Genomic DNA, 14,746 nt, shown 5'->3' with positions numbered 1-14,746 from the left:
CGATCTTTAGAGAACACTTCGGCCAGCTGTTGTGCAAAGAGGTCCGGATTGTTTGAGACGGCTGAAGTGTTCTCAAGATTGGGCGCGATTTGTACGATGCCACTCCGCAGAGAGGTGGCCAAGAATATTTGCCAGAGCATTATGAGGCTATATGAGATTGTGTATCGTTGCCGTAGAAGGTATTGAGACACAACTTTCTAGCGATGTGCGCCACTGAGTCCCCCATTGGGTACGGCACGAATTTCCATGTATGGCTGGAAGGGTGTTTGATGGACTTCTTTTCTGATGCTTTGGACCTTTACTCATGACTTCACCCTTTCCCCACATTGAAACTACTCCCCAAACACTTTGCTCAAACTTGCACGGTACGTCACACTTCTGACTTAAAACTTTTTGTCGTTCAACATCTTGCATCTTTCCACTTACCACTTACCTTAGCCTTTCATCTTCTGCTTATTTTATCTTCTGCTTGTTTTAAAGTTGCACTGCTTTTAACTGCACACCTTTTGTGCTTCTATTCCTGCTTTTAGACCTGGCCTGACAAAAAATTGCCCCAAAATTCTTGCTTTTGATCTGAAAACTTGCCCAGAAATCTGGGCTGATTGGGACCCTCAGTTGGATAATTAATTGGATTAAAGTTTTCCCGCCAAAAAACTTAGTATATGGGGATTCTGACCTTTGACCTCTACTCCCTCCCTCTGAACACTTGGTTCAAGCCACCACACTCTTACTAGCTACTTCAAACCAAGTCACACTGTTCCAATGCTTTGGATCTTTACACTTAACTTCTCCAAACACTTTGTGACACTCATGCTATGTTAGACCAACCTCTCGAAGCACTTAGTCACTCGAGTGAGATTTTTCTGCCAGAATGATTGTCGCTCTACTGGTCAGTCAATGCACAGAAGTTTGCTCCCCTGGGGATGTCTTTGCGGAGACACGGTGTTTCGACACACCAGCATTCTTGTGCAATTGACTGACCAGTAGAGTGACAATCATTCTGGCAGAAAAATCTCACTTGAGCGACTAAGTGCTTCGAGAGGTTGGTCTAACATAGCATGAGTGTCACAAAGTGTTTGGAGAAGTTAAGTGTAAAGATCCAAAGCATTGGAACAGTGTGACTTGGTACATTGGAACAGTGTGACTTGGTTCGAAGTAGCTAGTAAGAGTGTGGTGGCTTGAACCAAGTGTTCAGAGAAAGGGAGGGAGTAGAGGTCAAAGGTCAGGATCCCCATATACTAAGTTTTTTGGCGGGAAAACTTTAATCCAATTAATTAGCTACTTGAGGGTCCCAATCATCCTGTGTTTTTTGGCAGGCAGGATTTTGGCCAAAAAAAATACACAATTCATCAACCAAGTGTTCAAGTCCAAAGGGACAATTTTGGGGACAATTTTGGGGGCAATTTGGCATCCAATTATGTGAAATTAAAGCTGCCAATTAACTAGGTGAAGGTCTCAAATTTAAGTGTAAGGCCCGGCGTGCAAAGTGTTGGAAAAGTGTGACATAACGTTTGAGTGAACCTAGCGTCAAAGCCTGGAGGAGAAAACGTCTGAGCCAGGGTAACAAAAATACACAAAGCCCCTCTCCGTTAGCGTAGTAGGCCTGATGACGGACAAAGTTGTTTGTCAACAAGTCTACTACGCAGCGTCAAGGAATGTGTAAGTTTGAACCCTGGGACAGAAGTTCCTCCTCCAGGCTAAGCCCAGGGACAAGAAGTGGAAAGATAGGGCATACGGAAAGAGAGGAATTGTGTTTTGTCATGTGATAATATTAGCTCAAACTCTGTTATCACTGTTAACGTCTTGCAACAATTGAAACCTCCCATTCCAAAATCCAGGCCTAGTCTTAAGCTCATCAAATAAAGTCTGCCAGCGCAAAACATCACTGTCAAACTCTACTAGATCAACATGAGACAAGCCCTGAATTTTCCAACAGGAGGTTAGTATTGCTACAAGTCCACCAACAGTGATAACAGAGTCTGGGGTCTACATGACTTAAAAGAAATCAGCGAAACAAAACTACATTTATTTTATGCCTCAGATTATTCACTCAAAGTTCTTTTGGCTCGTTCTCATTTAAATGTACATATTTTCGGTAACGGAGGTTACAATTTCGCACTTTTAGCTTTTTCTCTCCAAAAAGATCTACAGTTTTTAGCTTCATCCTTTAGGAGAAAATGGTTATCACTATATTATCAGTACAGGTGTTTAAAACTGGGCAACTTTATGATACTATGTGAAGCTTACTGCTAATATTGAAAGTACAATGTATTACGGAGGTTACAATCATTGCTGTTAAGCATTTTGTTCAGCCATAGTGGCTACAAATGACAGCAAACACTCATAATCTTATACCCTTAGAAACCTGGAAAACGTCATCAAAACGGCAATTTTTTTGTCTTCTATGTTGTCTATCTAAACTTCACGACCGTCTTACTTAAGGGGTAATGGAGGTTACAGAAATCTGAAACTTCACTTATTTACATGTATAACGGGGGTGCCCTATTAAATTCCGACCTACCCCTAATTCCGTGCTAGTTTCAAAAATCTTTGCTGCGCCGTTATGCATGGGAGCACGTGGCTAAAAATAACTACAAGAATGGACAAAGTTTTTGTGTTGATATCGGCAATCTCACAAAGCTTGTTTTAGTTCGTACACTCCGACAACAGACGAGTGAAAAATCTGTTTGCATTCGACACTTGTTTGGGGGTTGACGAGCGTGCCAAAAATGCAGGTTTTGCTTTTGAAAGAGCCGCTTTGGAGCAAGTCGCGTAATCTTAAAAAGAGGACTTCTTTGGGACAGAAAAACAGTTGGAGATAATGTTTTAGTCATAAATTAATGCGATAGAACGTTCCACCGGCAAAATGACCAAAAATCTGCCGTAAGTTTTGTGAACCATTACGCTTGGGTGCAAGCCGCTACACTAAAGTGAAATACACAGCTGCACAGCTTTTACCGTTGTGATCTTTATCTGTCTATATTATAGCTCATGTTACGCGGAGTTTTGGTCAGACAAACTCTTACCAAATGTCTGTGAGTTTGCATGGAACAATGGTTGGAATTAGGACCCCTCCCGTTATATATATTAATCTAGAAATATAAATTAAACTAGAAATCCTAATTGCGTATCTCAGTGACTTACAGTGTTTACAGATAGCTCTCTACTCTATCTACAGTTTGATTTAATGTACTGTTTAGTTAGACTATCTAGAAACTATCTATAACTTATAATCCTTGCGAAAAAATATATTTTTGTTTTGCTGATTCCATAACTCAATTCCTCCCTTCCAAACATCACACACAGCTTACCTGTAGTACATTCACACTACAGAAAGAAAGCACAACATTGCCTTTTTCATCTTCTGTAAAAAAAATAGGAGTCCTGGACATACTTCCAACAATCATTATGTGACCAAACTATTTTCCCTGATATCCACTCCATCTGGGAACACAGAATCTGTACTATATATTATATTATTTCATGTATCATGTGTATCACTAACAGGTTGCAATTTGGGAAACCTTACCAACGCCTAAAAATGTTTTTAATTGCAAATTATGTGCATAATAGATAATCTTGATACCTACATTTTAGGCATATTCCACAGTGAAAGACAGAATTTTAGGTAAATCAGGGTCAAACTTTTTGTGCTTTTTTGGCAAATTCATAATAATTGCAAACACATTACATGAAAAAAGGCGAATTATAATTATAATCTTTCATGGATTTAGAACTTAAAGTAACATTCTAGGCCATGGATATTAAAACTATTCAAAGAATACCTTTCAGGCTTGAACTATTTTTTTGTCAAATTTTCCATAAAGTTACACCTGACTGAAGCACAAAAACAGATCAAGTTCTTGTACGCTGCATGTCGTGAACATATAGAATACAACACGGGGTATTCCGTATCGCCCGAGGTGTCGGCCTGACCGCGGGTCGGATCGCCCGACGGCCGCAGGCAGGAGGGCGATCCGACTCGCGGGAGGGCCGGGACCGAGGGCGATGCGGAATACACCGTGTCGTATTTTATTTATATCATACCCACCCAAGAAAACGCGCCTTTCAATGCAAGATGAGCCAAAAGTTGGTGCCCCTAAACCCTCAAATGCAACAACATCAGTTCCAACGTCCGGATTCTGTATTCGAATTTTCGAAAGGGGCGCACGCGGTTAGGACGAAACGCGTTCAAATCGTTTTATGGAAGCCATGGAAGCGTTCGATAACGGGTTCCGGACCGGGCCGTACCGTAACGTACGGCCCGGAACCCGTTATCGAACGTTATCGCGGCCCGGGTATGATATAAAAGAACTTCCACCATCAGGAACAACAGATTTCCACTGGTACAATCACACTACTGTAATATTTAAAATCAGCTTTTTGGGTGCAGTGCACTCATAGACCTGTCAGGCCATTGTGTTTTGAATATCATTTTGTTATCTAATTTACCTTCCATGTAACAAAAACTGTAGAACTCTGAAAAAATCTCTGTAGCTTTGCGATATCCAAGTTTGACGTTCAATCAACGTTTTTTATAGATCCTACCATTTGAGGGAAATTCCACCTTCATCTGATTTACCTTTTCTGAGCACTGCACAATATTTGCATTATTCATCCCTGCAAGTTTTGTTGCTTTAATGATTGTTTCATCATGTAGATAAATGTATTTTCTTCACATTAAGTACAATTTTCTTTTGAGAAGTTTCAAAAAGTTTGTACTATTAAGATCATGATGAAGAGGATATCAGGGGAACAGTTTGATGACAAAATGCTTTTGAAAAAATATCCCATTGTGATACAGAATGAAAGAACAGACAATATTCACAAGTGCTTTCCTCAATAGGAAAATGTACTGTGTTCTCCACCATAAATGCATACAAATATTAGTCACAACCTTAAGCTAGATATTAGTATTAAAAAAAGTGAACTCTTTCAATCAAAAATGACAATGAATAGAATAGTAGAGAGGGCCAGTTTGGATAATCAGGTGTTTGGAACTAAAAATTCAGAAGATCGCAGAGATGCCCTATTCCAACTATATATATTTCATTGTCATTTTTTGGGGTTTGCATGGGAGGTCACGATCACGCTTTGCACTAAATTCTGGAACGCAGCGGCTACGATTTATTCTTCATTCGTGCAGACTGGATGCTTAATACATAACTAGATAATAGCTCGACTTCAAATTATGCAAATTCAAATGGCAAGGTGCAAAAGTATGCAAAGCAGCGACCCGGTATTACGCTTCATTTATGCACGGCTTAATGCTTTACCCAAAATGTAAAGATTACGTTCAACATTCAGGCATAACGACCTGACTTAGCATTACGCAAATCTAAGACGAGTGCTTACGCATTGCGGCATGCAAGCCCCATTCTGAAAGAGTTCTTAAAATAAAAGCTAACTCACGGTCAAGGTCCGATGTTCTCTTGTCTTGTAGATAGGTGACAGGTCCCTCAGGAACACACACAGGAAAATCCTCCTGGAATAGGACAGGTAAGAGGACAGCTGACAGATCCTCCATGCCATCAATACAGGAACACAGATCCTCCGAGAATGGACAGGTACACAGTCAGGTCCCACGGAACACACAGGAACATGGTCAGGTACAGTCTCAGCTTCCCATAAGCTACTGGCCGTAAAAGAAATAAACATTCAGAACAATTTCATGCCAAATTTGCAATGCACATACACCAACAATACACCAATGTTTACAATATTCACATAACATGCATGACATCATAAAATCTGCTTTGGTTGGGGAAGAGAACATGGAACATCGTTACTGAGGCAAAAGAAGAGCACAACAAGCAGTAAACATACAGTCATGTAGTATATCATAACCAAGCAACAATCACATGAATTTAAATACATCTCACATATGATATCAAATAAGATGTCACAATTGTTCTAAAATCACATGGAACATTGTTAGTGAGGCAAAAGAGGAGCACAGCCAACAGTGAACATATACTTCTGACAAAACAACAATCATATCTCACACAAGATAGCACAATCCAAATAACAAATGAAAATATAGTATGCATCTCATGTTGCCATTCAATAAATTACTAGCTTACACATGGAAATGCATTTCAAATATCAGTTCATTAAAACTGAAAAAACAGATCAAGCTCATTATGCACAGAAATAAAACAGTAGGCAATAGTATAAACATCATTCTAAAGTACTCAAGAACTTAAGTAAGACTGTTCTGCAAAGGTAAACATTTTGAAAACAATTACACCAAGTGAGAAATCCATCTCAAAGTTATTAAACAACAGCTCATATGACTTTACATTTTTTTTTCATAAAATATGGGATCAAACACTGAACTGCTTCAACCAAAAGGTACATGTATGTAAAGTCATGTTACCACTGAAAACATGAAACCTGAGTACTGTGTAATTGGTTCTAGATTCATACAGTACATGATGGATAGCATACACAAAATGTTTTACAATAAATGACATTATCATATAGCCGGACGGCGTGGACCAATCAGAGGCCCGGATACCCGTGCTGTTATTTCCCGATAACAGCACACGTGGTGTTATGGCGGAATAACAGCACATGTCGTGTTATGGCTGATACCATTATGTTATAGGGTATAGGGGCATGCGACTCTTTCTGTAAACCTTTGTAGCATTTTTCTGTCCAATAAACTTTTTGTTTAGCTTCATTTAAACTACAATTTGCATTAAATGAAATTATCCATATTTGTTTTAAAGCGTATAATATATTCGAATGTATTTTTATGTATGTATATATATTAAAGCTGTTGTATTTCAAACAGGAATTGTGTTGATTGACAGTTTGGATAGGCTATATGATAATAATTTTAATGCACTGCCTTTTCCTCGTTGTATATGGTGTCATAACTGCATGGGCAGCTGCCATAACCACCTCATAAACCACCTCGTTCGCTTCGCTCACACGGTGGTTTATTCGGTGGTTATGGCAGCTGCTCATGCAGTTATGACACCATATACAACTCGGGGCAGTGCATTAACCCTTTAATAACACATGTAAGGTACTTCATATAGTTTCTAAATATGGCAATAAAAGATATGGGGAAAAAATATATGTCATGTCAAATATACATTTCTGTAACGTTATCAATATCAAATAAACCATCATTGCATACATGCAATTCCACTAATAATAAGATTTCAACTTAGCAAGCAGTTGAAGTTTTCAATGAACAAATTGGTTGAAGAGTCATCCTGACTCCAAATACTTTTTATCCTCCCACTGGACCACACAAAAGCGCCCCCAGCGGTGGCTCAAGTAGTGCAGCGTTAACTCGTGGGGAACAATGCCTCAACTTTAATTTCGAAATTCTGTCTTTTTCATTCATTTTACTCAAACGAGATTTATCTACTATAGTCCGGAGAGTATCTACGGCAATTTAAAGTACAACCTACCACTAAAGCGGACGTGGCGCGTCTTCTTGGGCGGAAATTTTACCCGCTCGTTCTTCCCGTCCATGAATGCACACTCGCCATCTTGGAATGACGTGTTATCCGCACAGGCATAGGTGCCACCTGTAAATCATGAGAAAAATTTGAATTCGATAATCAAGTTAACATGAGATTAACAACAGGCTGATAAACAATCACCATCCATGCAGACCAGAAAAATACGATGATTTAATCTTTGGTTTATCTGACAAATTCGAAAATGCGAAAAGAACATTATCTATCTAGTGACAACTTTGATTTTGACAACTTACAAACTTTACAGGTATTCCGATAAATGCCTTTAAGGTCTATAATGACATGGTACAAGTGAAAATGTCAAGCGACATACGTGTATCATATTACTTCAATATTCGAGTGATCATTTCTTTTATCGACGATTTTTAAAATGAAAATCCAGGTTTATTGTCCTGAAATCGCTTACGAGAAAGTCGCCCGGAGGAAGAAACGTTTTCAGACACACACAAATGTACCTCAAACCTTCCTTCTACCCGTCTCTTTGCTTAATAACTTTAGCGTATATGGATGAAGTAATACTGCAATATAATATTAAATCTGTAGGTGGCGCTATTGAGAAGGCCAGGCATTATGATCAGTACAACAAGTTTTTAACCTCCTGACATCTGCTTGGTTTTCATTGATATGGTAATATCTAGTAATATCTCCGACAGCGAAAAACTACACTACATCACAAGGATTTGACCACTTCTGCAAGCGATCAGCCGATTGCAAAATCACATTTTGACTTTAAAAAAGGCTGACAGGTATAATCCCGTACTATAGAAATCCCGCTCTAGCCTGTCTATACTTCTTCCTCTTTCCCATTAAGTAAACCAAGGAGCAAGGAGCTTTCGATGAAAGCTCCTTGAGTAAACACACAACTAACACGTCTTACAAACATCGAACGGTCTTTTTTTTCTGAAGATCAACCACAGACTTGCTGGGAGTGTTTTGATGTTCACAAGACGTTTATGTTGGGAAGAAAACTGCCGGCATGCCGTAATTTGCAACATACGATCGGCAAACACTGTACACTTCTACCTTTCTACGTCAGCCACAGGTAAATGCGACCCTGCAATTTGGAGACAAATCGCCAGAGGCCACTGCTACACAGTCCATCTGCCAATACGTTTCACCGACGTCAGGGCGCTTCTCAGTCAAGAGAGCGCCTATTTCCAACTCCAACCCTAATCATAACTTCAATTCTAACCATAGCGATAGCCAAAACAACGGCTAAAAACAGGGGACGGCAAAACATAACAGGAAATGTCGCTGTGAGTGACTTAATTTAGTATTTTGTACAAGGGTTCATCACAAAGGCCATTGTGCAACTTCACTACTACGTTACGTCATATAGTTACGTGACTTACGTCAGTCAGAGGTAAATGTGACCCTGCAGTTTGGGGACAAATCGCCAGAGGCCACTGCTACACGGTCCATCGGTCAGTTTCGTCCTGACGTTTCGCCACGCAGATTTCCGTCTCGTAAACGGTCGTCGCCTTTCCGAACGGTCGTCGCCTTTTCTCAGAGCGGTCGTCGCCTTTAGGAACGGTCGTCGCCTTTTCTCAGAGCGGTCGTCGCCTTTCCGAACGGTCGTCGCCTTTTCTCAGAGCGGTCGTCGCCTTTCCGAACGGTCGTCGCCTTTTCTCAGAACGGTCGTCGCCTTTATGAACGGTCGTCGCCTTTATGAACGGTCGTCGCCTTTTCTCAGAGAGGTCGTCGCCTTTATGAACGGTCGTCGCCTTTATGAACGGTCGTCGCCTTTATGAACGGTCGTCGCCATTTCCGAGCGACCGAACTTCACTTCCGAATATCCGCGACATGTTCGTGACTTCCCGGAGTTCTGGAATGTAGGACTGATCACACTTCCCCAAGATAACATGGCGACCGTAGACGGGCCAGAACTTGGCTAGGTGGATTGAAGTTGCGGGTACTAGTATTACGGATTTAGAGGGAGTACTGGGGTTGAATTTTCTAGGTTGGAACTAGGTTAGTGTTTGAGCAATTCTCTGGCCGATGGACCGTGTAGCAGTGGCCTCTGGCGATTTGTCCCCAAACTGCAGGGTTACATTTACCTATGACTGACGTAACTATATGACGTAACGTAGTAGTGAAGTTGCACTATGGCCTTTGTGATGAACCCTTGTACAAAATACTAAATTAAGTCACTCACAGCGACATTTCCTGTTATGTTTTGCCGTCCCATGTTTTTAGCCGTTGTTTTGGCTATCGCTATGGTTAGAATTGAAGTTATGATTAGGGTTAGGGTTGGAAATAGGCGCTCTCTTGACTGAGAAGCGCACTGACGTCGGTGAAACGTATTGGCAGATGGACTGTGTAGCAGTGGCCTCTGGCGATTTGTCTCCAAATTGCAGGGTCGCATTTACCTGTGGCTGACGTATAAAGGTAGAAGTGTACAGTGTTTGCGCGCGCGCGCGTGTATAGAAATCTGAAGATGCATGTATATAGAAATCTGAAGATGCATGCATTCACCCCATATATTACCAATGGTGCCTTGCATCTTCACCACAATGTCTTTAATATGTCGTGACACTAACCTTGTTCATGAGACCGAAGTATTACAAGGTTAGCGGCATAATGACGTTACGGGGTGATACAAGGACGTAGACAGAAGATGACCTTGAGCCACAGACATATGGCTAGAACTAACCCCCCTTACTCACTAAGCCTATTAGGGTTATTCTATCTTTATAACAGGGGGTGCTGTGGATATTTTCTGTAGCAAAACATTTCAAATTCAGTTGTGGTTTTGATTCACGAAGTCTATTCCATCGCATATGAAACTTTATTATATAATAAGTAATCTTAATCTCGAAATGTAAAATATTTAGAAAAGGATTTCGACTCACCCCTATTCCGATGTCTTGAATGGTACAGCCGGATATGAAATCCGACCCCGGTCTGTTTTATTTTCTATAATTACTGCATTCTTTCCAGTGCGTTTTTTTTCTACAACAAAGGGCCGTGTGACAGAACAGGTCTACACTTCTTACAGTCTAGTACCGGGGAAAATCTGAGGAATCTTAGCGATTGAATCTTAGGGCTGAGACAAATTCTTAGGCGCAAATCCCGCCGAGGCGTTTCTTAAGTTCTACGCGTCAAATTAAGCCGTGCGAGGGACTAAAATTTGAGTAGAATGTTGGCGACGTGACCGATCGTTTTGGCACAGACTGGGCGAGGGAAAACAGGTGAGGCATTTTCTAGAATTACATACGGTCTGTTTTGGGCATGTATGTGGGGGAAGAGGTATTTTCTTTCGTTTTCTAGTTTGAATTTTTCTTTCCTATTCTATATTAGATGATTCTTTATTGACACAACAAAAATACAGGGACTTTTGTATGGTTTCCTACAACTTAAGATCCAACAAAGCTAAACGTATGTGTGGATAACGTTATATATTTGAGGGATGAGGGGCACTACAGTTAAAAATCTTACGGGCGCGGGCATTTTTGTCGTAAGTCACTCGTACGATTTTCGTGCGATAGAATTTCCAAGCAGGCTGTTACAGAACAAACTGCCGACAAGGATCTACCCAAGACAGCCTTTTATGACAGTAGAATATCGCAGGACACATGCACGACTATCCCAAGAGTTCGTACGAAGATCGTACAACGATCGTTCATGTTTGACGTATATTGTCGGGCCCTTGCGTAAAATGCTGCACAGGACTTAACCTCCATAGCATGCCAAAAAATGGGGGTTTTGGGGGGTCTTCAGGGTCTTTGGGAGCTTTTATGTGCTATTTTCTGATTGCATATAGACAACATAGCCGACCTGGTTGAATTACCCCCATTTTAGAAAACAGCCGAAGACCACAAAACCCCCAGTTCTACATGTAGAAGCCTGTTACGGAGGCTACACAGGACTAGGCAACGAGGTTTACAATGTATTAGAAAAACTGTTTACAAATGGCTTAGTCAAATATGTCATCTTTTCTTTCATGGCAAACTGGTTGAAAAGAACGAGCTTACACTAACATCTTACGTAACTAGGCTAACGTCTCTACTGCTTCCCATTACAATTGTGTGAGTTATCTTATGAATGAAGGTAAGAAAACCAGGTTAGCGACACAGAAAAGACACCAGTGAAGCCCTACGTGACTCAAAAGCTGTAAGAAAGGAAAAATTACACTAACATCTTACGTAACTAGGCTAACGTCTCTACTGCTTCCCATTACAATTGTGTGAGTTATTTTATGAATGAAGGTAAGAAAACCAGGTTAGCGATACAGAAAAGACACCAGTGACTAGCTACGTGACTCAAAAGCTGTAAGAAAGGAAAAATTACACTAACATATTACGTAACTAGGCTAACGTCTCTACTGCAGCCCATTACAATTGTGTGGTTTTTTTTATGAATGAAGGTAAGGAAATCAGGTTAAGGTTAGCGACACAGAAAAGAAACCGGTGAAGTCCTACGTGACTCAAAAGTTGCAAGAAAGGAAAAAAAAAAGATTATCAAAGAAAGCAAAAAAAAAGGCGAATTTTCAACGAGGGATCATGATAGAGCCAACCTAGTCGTTACGCCAACTTTTTCTGTCGCACGACAAATTCGTACGACACATTCCCGAATGACCCACGAATGTCGGCTGTCGCAAACCCTTCGCACGAAGATTGTGTCTAAAGCTAGCCTTCCTCATAGACTTGTCTTGGAACCACATTTTCATTGTTATTCTCCGTTCTTTCTTTTCAAACAGACAAAGCTGACATAATAGAACTCACTAGCTCATGTAAGGCCACAGCATGTAAATTTTATGGATGACATCCTCCGCAGACTCCAAATCTAATGCGAGCGGGCGAAAAAAACAAGACGGGCCCAAAAAACAAGGTTCCTACATTTTAGAATTTTGACTCAATCATTGTACAAATGGTTTTGATTCAGTGGGAACATCACATATACACAGCCAGCTTCACATATCACTGCATCAAAGTAAAAAACAAGACATTAAATCAGAGCCTTTCCTTGTCTCCTCTCTTTCTAGTTATCTGCCATCCACCTTCCGGCATGGCAACAGACATCTTTGCCCATTTTCGGCATGGTGACCACTGTAAGAAGGCAACAATTTTTTTCCAACATCAGTCGAAAATTAATGCGCGCGCTGATGTCATCCATAAAAATTACTTGCTGTGGCCTAAACAAGAATGTAACGGTGGATCGCTTTAAATTAACGGTCCGACGAAATCTTATTATAGCTTGCGCAAGAGATAGGGGGAGGGGGGCTATTTCGTGTCATTATTTTGATACGGTAAATACTTCACGGTCAATGGGGAGTTGTATCTAAATGGGAGAACGCTGACTTGTTACTTAAGCTATGCTCAGCTAAAGTGTATGTTTTGTTTAGAGAAATCTGCGTTGTTTTGTTTATTTGAGAAAGTTTGGACTAGTAGATAGTTTGTTTGTTACATGTCATCGCGAATTTTTTAACACAAATTTCAAGTCTAGGCGCTGTTGTTAACAGTTGTAATCTAAGATTTTTTATGAAAACTAAAAAAAATGGTACAACCACTATCGTCCAACAGGTGCCCCCTATGTAATCCAACAGGTGGGACGGGACGGAACGCCTGCTGTGATTGGTGCGACCTACCGACGCCGTGTGAAACGAAGGCCGTGATTGGCTGAAGCCGGTGTAACGGGACCGGTAGAAGAAAAGTGACTGAGACCGCACCCGACTAGTCATTTGTTCGGTACCACCAGCGATGCCGCCCCGGGGCGTTCTGCGCTACATAGCGGTGTGTGTAGGCTCCATTTTCTTACTGAGCCTTCTAGCAATGCTGCACAGAGTACACGACAGAGAGAAGGTGACAAAGAAAAGCGGAAAATCCACGCTCAGAGAAGACGCATTGAGGTAAGCACTAAATGCTTTATACACACACTGTTTATGTACTACATATATGCGTAATGTAACTATTCAAAATTTCAAACGTGTTCTTGTCTAGTCATGTTATTTCATATCATGTCCATTGAGTCCGTGTATCTGTATGCCATACGTGTAAATTATGCTCTTTTCTAGTTCTAAAAATAACCAAGTGTTGAATTAAGATTATATTTAAGAGCCTATATGAAAAACAAAAAGCACTTGCCAAAAGAATATTTTAAGCATGTTTCAATCGCATTTAAAACAGCTTTCTTCTTAAATAAAAATTGATATTTTAGTTCTGGCCAAAAAAAAAATGGAAACAATTTTCCTAATAGTATTTGAAAGAGTGCAAATTAAAGCATGAAAGAAACATAAATTTATCATATAATAAAATCCATTCATTCAACATTTCATTAGGTAATAGATTTTGTGTTTTTCCATTTTTATATAATTTTGCGTGGGAAATGGACAAATAAAATGTTCCCCCAATTTTGCCATACAGTATTAAAGCTTAAGGCCACAACAAGTAATTTTTATGGATGACATCGGCGCGCGCATTAATTTTCGCCTGATTTTTGAAAAAAAAGAAATTTTGTTGCCTTCTGACAGTGGTCAACATGCCGAAAATGGGCAAGGATGTCTGTTGCCATGCCGGAAGGTGGATGGCAGATAACTATGACGAGAGGAGACAAGAAAAGGCTTTGATTTAATGTTTTGTTTCTTACTTTGATGCAATGATATGTGATGATGGCTGTGTATATGTGATGTTCCCACCAAATAAAAGCCATTCGTACAATGATTGAGTCAAAATTTTATAATGTAGGAACCTTGTTTTTTTGGCCCGCCTTGTTTTTTTTTTCGCCCGCTCGGGCCACACCAATTTAATTTCTTGGTTAACGGATTTTTCTAGAAAAATAATGGAGCGGGCGGGCGAAAAAAATAAAAAATAAAAACAGGCCTAGGCATCGTATTATGGCCCAAAATGGTACGATAGGAGCCATGAAGTCAACATACCAGGCTGGTTCAAAATTTAAACAATGAATTTTGAACTTTTAATGATACCATTGCATTGAAAGATGGAATAACTGTAACAACTAGGATGAAAAGGTCTGTTTTCAACTGTTCAGGGCAAAATGTGAGCATTTTGCAGTTGATTCTGGATTTTTATTTTTATTTGCAAATCTGAAAAAAATGAAGCGGCGAATCCGTTAACCAAGAAATTAAATTGGTGTGGCCTAATGAGGAATGATATAAACCATATGCTAAAATGAAGTTCTATGTTCTACTAATCTAAGTTTCTATCTCTTTAGCATGGAGAGTGGATACGTACCAGTAATACATAGATACTAGTAGGTAAGAGAAACATAGTAACTAGTATTCTATT

General features: G+C 40.1%; 1 protein-coding gene across 2 annotated transcripts in view; it reads left to right on the top strand.

Annotated features, from left to right (window-relative positions):
* Positions 1 to 10,463: 10,463 nt before the first annotated feature.
* Positions 10,464 to 14,746, top strand: part of LOC109469035 (sia-alpha-2,3-Gal-beta-1,4-GlcNAc-R:alpha 2,8-sialyltransferase-like) — a 23,221-nt gene continuing 18,938 nt past the window's right edge. For both annotated transcript variants that reach the window (XM_019767428.1, XM_019767427.1), the window contains exons 1-2: positions 10,464 to 10,693; positions 13,048 to 13,350. In XM_019767428.1, coding sequence (XP_019622987.1) covers positions 13,202 to 13,350 — 149 coding nt within the window. In that variant the 5' untranslated portion in view covers positions 10,464 to 10,693; positions 13,048 to 13,201. The remainder of the gene's footprint in view (positions 10,694 to 13,047; positions 13,351 to 14,746) is intronic.

Source organism: Branchiostoma belcheri, unplaced genomic scaffold (assembly GCF_001625305.1).
Source record: "Branchiostoma belcheri isolate BF01 breed outbred unplaced genomic scaffold, Haploidv18h27 scaffold2, whole genome shotgun sequence".
Lineage (NCBI taxonomy): Eukaryota > Metazoa > Chordata > Leptocardii > Amphioxiformes > Branchiostomatidae > Branchiostoma > Branchiostoma belcheri.
Note: the sequence above shows the minus strand (reverse complement) of the source record. Positions and strands in the feature narration are given on the sequence as shown.